The sequence below is a fragment of the Pomacea canaliculata genome, linkage group LG4 (genome assembly GCF_003073045.1).
Source record: "Pomacea canaliculata isolate SZHN2017 linkage group LG4, ASM307304v1, whole genome shotgun sequence".
In the NCBI taxonomy this organism is placed as follows: Eukaryota; Metazoa; Mollusca; class Gastropoda; order Architaenioglossa; family Ampullariidae; genus Pomacea; species Pomacea canaliculata.
The window spans coordinates 28,616,539-28,626,767 of NC_037593.1; the positions used below are offsets into that span (position 1 = coordinate 28,616,539).

At 39.3% G+C, this 10,229-nt stretch overlaps 1 protein-coding gene across 1 annotated transcript; it reads left to right on the forward strand.

Moving 5' to 3' along the window:
- Positions 1 to 3,806: 3,806 nt before the first annotated feature.
- LOC112562987 lies at positions 3,807 to 9,951 on the forward strand. The gene is made up of 7 exons (XM_025236652.1): positions 3,807 to 4,579; positions 4,818 to 4,917; positions 5,404 to 5,475; positions 5,990 to 6,062; positions 6,712 to 6,788; positions 7,540 to 7,600; positions 9,867 to 9,951. The coding sequence occupies exons 1-7, from the start codon at positions 4,483 to 4,485 to the stop codon at positions 9,927 to 9,929; spliced, it is 543 nt and encodes a 180-aa protein (XP_025092437.1). The 5' UTR covers positions 3,807 to 4,482; the 3' UTR covers positions 9,930 to 9,951.
- The last annotated feature ends 278 nt before the right edge of the window (positions 9,952 to 10,229 follow it).

The following is a 10,229-nucleotide window of genomic DNA, read 5'->3' on the forward strand; positions in this document are numbered from 1 at the left end:
GTGTGTGAGACTCAATCGTTGTTGTCCCGATTTCCTGCGTTTTTAACACTTTTAGGTTAGCATGTTGCTATTGCTCTAGCATGTGCTCATTAGAAACAGGACCGTGCTTAGGGGCAGACAGACCATGAACTCACTCTTGGCCTCTTGGAAGTGATCCGCTGTTAGTCTCGGCGAGTCGTAACAAAGAATGTGAATAAACCGGAAGCTATGTCGTCTTATGCCTCGTTTTAGCAGTTAACTGTCTGCAAGCAATCCAGGGATATTGGTTCGTGGGCAGACAAGGCATCTGCCTAGGGCCCCTCGCTTTTAATTAATTAACATCGTGGCGACCGTGGCGTCGAGGGTCGCGCATGCCGTATGCCTATGGCCCCGTGGGGGCTAAGAACGGGCCTGATTAAAATATACATTTAATGATGTCAACGGGTGTCGTTAAGCTAGCAAAATGTCCTCGTCATTTGGCTAGCATTTCTAATGTGCAATTACTTTGTCCCTGGGTTCACAATTTGTCTGTAAGTATATATGCTCTAGAGACTATTTCTGCTTGTGATTCTCTTTGTAGTACTATGAATACAACTAAAGGTGCTCGGTCTGTGACATGCATGTCACACATTGGACCGGTATCTCCATCACAACGTCTCTGCTACTTATTTTTGACCGAGCTAGCTACTGGTACTTTAAACGGAGAACTAGACCATCCCTTTAAGTAGGTGTTATATCCGGAAAGAAATGACATGTGTGCCGAAGCAAAATCTGAACCCACTGCCGACGATTCTTCCCGTGTTGATGATAAACACTTTAATGTTGCGCTACCGCTCCACCCTTCTTACACAAATAAAGAAAATGAGAATTGTTGACATGAGTAACGAATAAGAAAACAAACAGGTTAGCTATGAACAGGAACCGTTAAGGGGTATTGTGGGTAAAAACCCAGGTGGTCTGCTGACAATTTAGACGCCCCTGTCTTGTGGTCTACAGGCTGTGGGTACAGAAGAGAAGTAAATCAAATCCTGATGTAGGGATGTGCACCTGGTTCGTAATTACGAATCCCGGAGCTAATTCTTCCAGTTGTAGTGATGCTGCAGATGTAAGAACTGCATTATGCACTGCTCATCCATTCGCAAGTTATTATAACTTGCAATAAGCAAAACCAAGATGCAATGTTTAAGAAACGTCTAAAAAAAAAATTTAAAATTCCAATCTGCTTTGGCCTGGGTTTCTTTAAAATTTGGTAATCGTTCAGCAGTGGCACATGCAGCTAAAATAAATCCTTCTAACAAGTAATATTTTAATCGCAGTTTCACACCTGTATTGTGAAACACACATCCACAAAAATGAAGACGGCAGTTCAGCGTGTACTGGATGCCCCTTTCAAACAAATCTTTTGGACTAGTGTGACAGCTCCTCACTTAAAGTAGTTAAAGTCGCTGTCAAGAACAACGGCTGGCACCTCTTTGATGCATTTCCCTCACTTTGTTACAAAGATTAAAAGGTTCAACCTTCTTCTCCTCCTCCTCCTCCACTTGTTCTTTATTCATTTTTTGGGGCTTCCTATACTTCCTGACTTTGTTCTTTTCCTTTTTGTTTATTTTTAAAGGACGCAGCAGAGTGTATTTTATAATCTACGGTCATTTTTCTTCAGGTTTCTACTTTTTCAACAATGTTTTTCCAAAAATCTAGGGATAAATTATTTCAACAATCGTTGCTAATGAGATAAATAATTTTAGCCACTGAAATCCTAAAACGAGTGGACAGGAACTGTAATCCACCCCAGAAGTGAGTAAACCGTGCGGCAAGCCTCATCTTTGATGAAGGTTTACTCACAGACAAAAGCTTCCGCCCCGTGCCATTCATTCTGTCCCTCGCGATCGAAATCGGGGGGTTGTGGGTCGGGAGTAAGGATCTGAAGTCTTCTCTTGAAGGAGCATTTTTCCCTTTGCCGAGCTGTGTGCGTGCCAAAACGGAGGGAATTCTCATGGGGGTGGAGTCGTAGCAAAGAGCGATCGCTCTTTTTTTCTTTCACTCATCTTTGGAAAAAAACGGAACGTTCTTAATCACCCGCGCCCACACTGTCGAAAAGAAGGTAGTGAAAACGTGCTTCGACAAAAGATATGGCCATACGCCCCAGCAAGCAGGCTATAGATTCAACAGACGGCCAATGTATACTTTGTAAACAGACTATTACTACGGAAGAGAAAGGGAGCTTATGAACATTCCAGTTCACAGTGGACTCCCCGTATTATTGTGTTTGAGAAACACCACATAGCCAGATTTTTGCTACGGACGAGTTTTATATCTGATATCGTATTACATCTCTAGAGATTAACTTAGTTACAATTAAGCGATCTCAAAACTTGAAACCTGTCCGCAGTGTACGCAGACTGCACATCCTTGTAAATACAATTATCCGGTTGTATTCACAATCATAAACATGTAAAAATATTTGTGTAAACAGCAGCGAACTGTTTGCACGCCAGTTTTAAGAACATCAAACAAGAGTTTTAAAGACATTCGACCTTTAAGAAGCCAGGTGCACAGCAGGATGGCTCGCACCTAACAGCCAGCTAAAAGTCCTTTAAAATGTTAGTGGCGATCTACATCTGCCCCTTTATGTATAAAACTCTATCCCTGTCTGATACATGCCATAATATTAATTTATTTGTAAGGAAATATATCTTATGACTGTAGGTGAATGTATAAATCCGAGAAGCACATATGACGAGTCAGAGAAGCCATCCGGAATAAAACTACACTTTCGAATAAAAACGGCGGGGAAAAAAACCGCCCATCCCCCCCCCCCAAAAAAAACAAAAAAAAAAACAAAAAAAACCAACAACAAAAAAACCCAACAAATAAGACCAAAACCAAACAAAGCGAGGAATTTGGAAAAATACGACACTAAAGAGCAAGATTTTTCGAGATGAATTCTTGGTAACTTCGAACCTCTTCCCTAGAACCAAAAACAGGAGGAACGGTCAACACTAGTCAGCTAACAAGTGCGGTGACTAAAGCGTCGGTTGCTTGTGAGCACTGAGCACCATACTAATAATTTTGGAATTCAGAGTTTTGCCATTTTTCAAGCGGAGGCAAATTTAGGTGACAGAAAGTCTTCAGATCTGAAAAAGCCATTCAAAGTGAATCGTTCTTTGCAAAGTAGCATGAAAATTCGTCTTCCTCTTGTTCCATTCTCCCCCAGTGGAGCATAGGGCCGCAACCAGTAACCATGAAACTGGATACCAGTTTATTGAGTCTTTTGGATACTCTTTTCGCTCACATTTTTTTTTTTTTTTTTTTGTTTTGTTTTGTTTCCGAGAAGACGGATGAAAATTTCAGGCAAATGTTATACCGGCCACCTGTAAAGATACACTGTTTAGACATGGCGCAATGTGCAACCACTCCTCCAAAACTACGCTGGGCATGTCTATGTGATTTTCTTACGACTGCTTGCGCTGTAAACAGTGTGATGAATCTAACTTAATCTGTATGAACACATCGTCTACACTTCCACCGCGCCCTGCAATGGAGGATGACGTAGGCGTCACTCTTTTTTTAACAATACTTTAGGTTGAGTACTTAAATTCTTTCTCCTAGCATCCTATCATCATCACCACTCAGCCTCATCCATTCTTCACCCATGACAGTCCACACATTCAAGTAAGTAAATTGTGCAAACAGGTAACCTATTAGTGCATTCAAACTTTTTTCCCTCGTGTAACATTCTTTAACAACAGGTGCTCAAGACAAACTCACGGGTAATGAAAACGTCACGAAGAAACTACAGGGTGGAGCAAAGGGGCTGAACTCTACGTGACAGCCGGCTTCCGGACTAAGCTTTAACGAGGATGGTATCGCGCCAACAGCAAACCTTTATCTGCAGCAACCTTTTGACGCCTGTGTGGGCTATGTCAACAGTAATGTAATATCTTCCGATTTCTGAATCAATGCTGCCCAGTTCCTCTTGTTGCATCAGCACATACATGATTTCTTTGTTCACCTTTGTGTCTAAGATGTCTGTGTCACCTAAACCCTGACGCCCAAGGCCAGCTGTGACTGAAAATCTGATCTGAAAAAGTACAAAGAACAAACAGGGAACTACCTGTCTGCTGCACTGCCTCTACTAATTACTTCAATTTTTAAAATATTAGTTTGACAGTATAATCCACAAAATAGCCTTTGTGACCTAAGGTGTCACAGAGCAATGTCCAACGACATCTTGTAAAGTTATTGATGGGTAATTATGAACATTCGCGGCTCACATTGTTGCACTGTACAGCGATTCGTTCATATCTGAAACTACATTAATACAGTCAGAATTTGCGAGTAGACGGGCAACAATGCAGATGACGCCGGCGACCCTGCGCTTCCGGCGAGAGATCGATAAAGGGAGATCACTAACATCGAAACTCTCATGGTTGTAGCCCCTGTGACTATGTACACTGTAAGATCCAAGACTCACAGCGATAAATGTGATAGGTATATAACACAATGCCACCAAGAGCTCATAAAGTAGATAAACGCGAAGTAAATTCAACATTTTTTCAGACAAAGAAACGTCAGGCGAAACGGAGTCCAGTTAAAACGAGTGAGTTGTTTTGCAAAGTATAAATCTCAAATTTTGAGAACAGCATTTCATGATTTAAAATATTGATGGCGATTCGGTCTATTCATTTAATCAGTCCGTGATAAAACGTAATGTACGCAGAAAAATATAATTTTTTTAAAAGAAATGCGCACCTATTATCACAGTTCAAAAACAAAATGTCACGATTTTAAGAAACGAAAGTTTTGTTTTAGAACAATGTCATGATGGTTTTGTGCAGAAAGAAGACCACAAAAGGCAGGTGCGATCCCATCATCATGGAAACTGTTGAGTGACTCCGCCAAGTCATTTATTTTACGTCTATTCGATGACGGAATACGGTGAGTTTAATTGAGTGTCTAGTGTCAGCATCGCTACTTTTTAACAGCCTGCATTTGCTCTGGTACCTCTATGTACGTCAGTTTATATTTATCTTTTTTTTTTTTTTGTTTGTTTCAGCCAGGGACTGGAATATTAGAGATGTATGTGTGTGTGTTTTAAAGAAACATTTTGCACATGAGGACAGAAGCTAGGCTAATTTTGAAGTGCAAAATATGCATATGCACAAGTGTACATTCTTCAAATGCAAAACTTACATAAAATTTTTTGTATGCTGTTGCTGCATATTAATTTTTTTTTTAAATTTTGTTTTGAAATTGTTTAAATGTTATATTTAATATGCATGGAATCAGGCATATACTGTATACACACACATACACCCTCATCTCTCTCTCAGCCAGTTTTACTCTCAATTGTAAGCAAGTAAACTTGTAGATCTTGATTTCTAATTCTTTTCCAAGAAATATCAACCTTTTATTCCTTTACAGTTTGCTGATGCTTAAGATTCCAAAGAGGTCGTCAGAAAAGGTGCACAGAGTTCTTACTGATGCAAGAAATAGGCAAGTCTGTTACAACATCAAATTCATTCCTATCGTTGGCCAGTCACTTTTGTCAACTCAGCTCCTATTGTCCTGGCAGCACTGGGGTTTTAAGCATCTTTTTTTTTAAAACAAAAATAATACTGTTATATTTATTTTACATCTGACTATAGTGAAAGGGGTAGCTACTTCTTACCTTTTAATTTTGATATTTTTATTTACAAGTTGAAATCTAAGGTTAAAATTCTTTATTAACATTGAAGTATATCTCTACTTTGTCAGTGTGATCATCTGTTGTAGATGCTAAGCTTTTCATTTTCTAGAAACTGTAAACTTAGTTACAGATTCTGGTAAAATTCAGGAAGGTTGTAATGTGTACCATGCAGAGAAAAATGTAATTAGCTGTGCACCACACAAATTTACACATTATGTGGACACATAACACAAAGTTTTCATAAAATGTAATGTTGTCTCATTTACATTTATGTTCATCAAAAGTTCTAAAAGCAGTCACTTTATTTTAAACATGCAACAGGGTGGCCGTCAACTTGGAAACATTAAAAGTGCCACCTGGTAGCCATGATTACATCAGTGATGGCAGTACATTGGTCAGTGAATGTTTTGGTTAAAAGTTAAGGTTTTAACTCAATTGTGACACCCTAGAGTAACAATTAATACATCCAGGAGTGCCATTGGTCAGTGAACATTTTGCTTAGGGTTAGTAGACACCCTGGAGTGCCAAGTACATTAGAGTATAAGCATTTACTGCTGACCAGCAACTGGACTTTGTTTGAAAGTTTTGTACTGAAGAACTGTCTGCTCGTCTAGGGAAGGATCTGCATTCAAAAGTAGAATAAATTATATATTGTTACTTGTGTGTAAATTGATTTCTTATACGAAGTCACGAGTGAGTGAAACTTTGTTGTGTTATGATGAGATGATACTGTGACATCTTGCGTTCACCAAGTCTTTTGAAATGTGAAATGTTTAGGTCACTTTGAGACTAGGATTTTCTGTCCCCTCCCCTCACTTTTTAAAAAAAAAACAAAACAACAACTTCGTCCTGTTTTGTAACTGATGGTGTAAAGAAGTAATTTGATATATATATCATCTCAAACTTCTGAATTTCTTGCATCCATAATAACATGTTGCATTGAACCTATGTTGCTGAAGTCATTTCCATCAATCTTACAACAGTAGTGACATACAAGGTGATATGAATTTTGATATTTCAAAGATAATCTGTTGCTGTTACAGGTGAAACTACGCAAGAAAAGAAAGCAGCTGGATCGTAGATTGAAGTCTCTTGAAGAATCTGTTGATCTTCAAAGCAAGTAAGATCTGGCTATGTTGCTTATAGGGCTAGGAGAAGATAGATTGAAGAACAAAGATTTATTTCAGAAAATCTAGGTGAACACATCTCTTTCTGTTCTCAAGACACACAAGTCGAAGCATCCCCATGCACAGAGGTCAAAATTGTGACACCATGATTGCAATGTTATGCCTAATTAACACGTGCCAGCTCTCCCATTGGCTCAGGTCTTCACAATCCTGACCTCTATACTGTTGACCTCTTTCTGTGCAAGGTATCTTGAGAACAGAAAAACTGTTATCATCTGAAAGGGATGTATTTACTGAGATTTGACAAAATAGCATCTTGCATTAAGCTTTACCTAATAATTAGAAAAAGAGTGCGCTTGATTATGCTTTTAAGTGAACGAGAGACACTATGTACAAGTGCCTCAGGGACACAAGCTAAAATCGTTACGTTCTGCTAGTTTCCTTTGGCATAAAAGTCTGATATATCTTATCAAATACAAATGGCACAATTTTAATTACACAAGTATAAGGTGCTGATAATCAAAACCATTTCTTGATCAAATGAATGAAGATCACTTCAGCATTAACTCATGGATGATAACATAACACTGTCTTCTGTGGCTGGTCAATAAAACTCTTGGTATTGTATCTGAGGGCTTAAAATTGTCAACAATTTTCAGTTGGAGTCTAAAAACCTCTTTCATTTTATGAATAAGAAACTCTGGCTTAGCCTTATATATATATAAGCATTTTCTCTTATCGCAGGGAAGTAGAAAAACTGGAGTCTGAACTCAATCATCTGTTGGAGTTTAAGTCAGCAGGCAAAGTGAGTTTTTTTTTAAAACAATATTTTTATCAAATTGATGTTAAATTTTTTACATGGTTAACTTTTCAGTGGTAGAAAATAGTCTAGTCCTTAGAGCACTGATGGGTTGAATATTGCAAAAATGTATAACTTCCATCTGAAGAGAAATGCTAGCATCCTTCAAAACAACTAGACTAGAACCAGCAGACCTATCATTCCTACAGGCAGATGATGGTAAAAAAACAGTATGCAGTCTGAAGGGAGGAAAGTCACCTGGTGTTGAAAGTGCCATTACTGAGCTGCTCATTCTGCATGGAGATGAAGAACCTCTCTGCCCCATGTCAAAACAAAAAAATGGAAACAGTAAACAGTGCCAGAACTACAGAACCATAAGCCTTGTCAGCCACACAAGCAAAGTCATGCTGAAAGTAATACAGGAACGCAACAGCAACACCACTGAGGAACTGATGACAGAACTGGCTGGCTTGAAACCAGTTAGGAACGCACTTGAGCATATCTTCAACTGTTGCATCCTGGTAGAGAAACATCTTCACATCAGTGGGACCTCTGTCACAACTTTACAGACTTTAAAAAGGTTTTGTCAGTCTGGCACAAAGAACTAGTGAAGTATTGCTGGATAGCTAACTAGTAGCTTACTTTCATTGGACAGTAGGTTTACATCAAGGTTGTCACCTATCACTTGTGCTGCTCAACATCATCTTGGTGAACATCAAGCTTAAAACCCTCTACGATCATCACACTTTCATTTCCATTGGTGGAAGACCAATTTGCAACCTATACTTTGCAGACAATATCAATCTGGTAGTAAACAATAACAACGAACTGTAAGATCTTGCTAACAGACTGACAGAAAGTTCAAACACATATGGAATGGAGACCAGCACTGACAAGAGTAAAATCATGGTTGCAGGCAATAGCAAAGCAAAGATCTACATGAATGGGGTATGGTTCGAAGAGGTAAACAGTTTTAAGTACTTGAAAGCAGCCTTCTCCAAAGATGGCACCTCCACCAGATATCCACATCAGGATTGCAACAGCAGCAATGCTAAGCTAGACAGGGTCTAGCGCCTCGGTTCTCAAACGGTGGGGCGCGCGACGTGCTTACAAGGGTGGCGCGAAGGTGGTCATTTTTAAAAGTTTCCTATACCAGTATTAGTGAAATTAGCTTACATTGCTGGCTAAGGGGGTCGCGCGGACGTACCTTTGTTCGTCAGGGGGCCGTCACAAGTAAAAGGTTGAGAACCGCTGGTCTAGCGCAACCATAACATCAGGTTTACTAGGAAGCATAATCTGTACTAATCCCTCATAGTACCTATCCTGCATTACGGATGTGAAACATTGATCTTGCTTGCTGATACAGAGAGGATAATCCAGGCATTCGAAAACAAGTGCCTGAGAAGGCTGCTCCAGATTTCGTACAAAGAACATAAAAACCAATGACTTTGTACGAAGCACTATTTCCACACTTTTGGGACGTCAGGAACTCTATTCACAAGTTAAAATGCGTTTGGCGATGTCATCATGGATGACACCTTGCAGAAGGCAAAGTACCATGCAGGATGATCAACGCTGCAGTGGCTGGGGGAAAAACTGGCTTAAGAATATGAAGGAATGGACTGGTTACCCTGTGCAGGACCTGCTCACTATCACCCAAAACAGGCATGAGTGGAAGGCCTTCTCAGCTGCAATGCTCCCCACAGTGACCTGTACAAGCCAAAGGACAAACGACTGGAAGAGCGCTGTTGTCCAAAACTGAAGGCATGCTAGTTTGATACCCAAATGACAAGGTGAACTTCCCCCAGCTGACTCAGCTTGGGTTGGGGAAGAGGAGATGGGCTTGCCCCTCACAAACAAGCTAGCCCTTAGACAAGTGGGGTTGCTAACACCTAAAAATTGTTAGGGGATAACTTCTGCCTTTTACCTTGTTTAACTTTTCCTGAGGTAATGTGCTATTTTTATCTTCTTAACAACACCCAGATGTTAAATAGAAGAAATCCATGGCCAGTTACATTTTCAGTAAATGTGTGCCAAAATAGAAATAAAAATGTTACAATCTGGAACTCAGATGGGAGGGACGTTCAGTGTTAAAATTAGAATTAACTATTTAATTCTTTGCCAAGTATGAATGAGCATACTCAGTTATCACTCTGTTACCTGTATATTTATATATTTTTTATACATTTATTATTTAGTTTTCTGTGAATCTGGTTTTGGCTAGGCATGATGTTCAAGAAGGGTCAAATAAGGTTATTGTTCTCCTTTTCAGCATCATCCACTGTTCTTGGAGAACTTTGAGAATGAACTTCACTTGACCTTTGACAGAATTTAATAAACCATTTTGAAGAATTCTTTTTAAAATGTTTTTTTTATTTGAATGCTGGCTTGTACCAAAAATAATCAAAAGTGGAATAAATGAGACCTGAAATCACAAAAAGAATTCATGGACAAGGATATAAAGTGCACATTAATGTTTTATGCAACTTATTTTATATCATGGATAACTATTGAGATTAATTGGTGTTTTGTTTTGAAAGGCTAAAATGCATAATAGCTGCTCTATAGAGGCACTGAATACTAAATGCATGCAGTCCTTTTCAGCTGGACACCTTGCTGGAGTAGCTCATCAGTG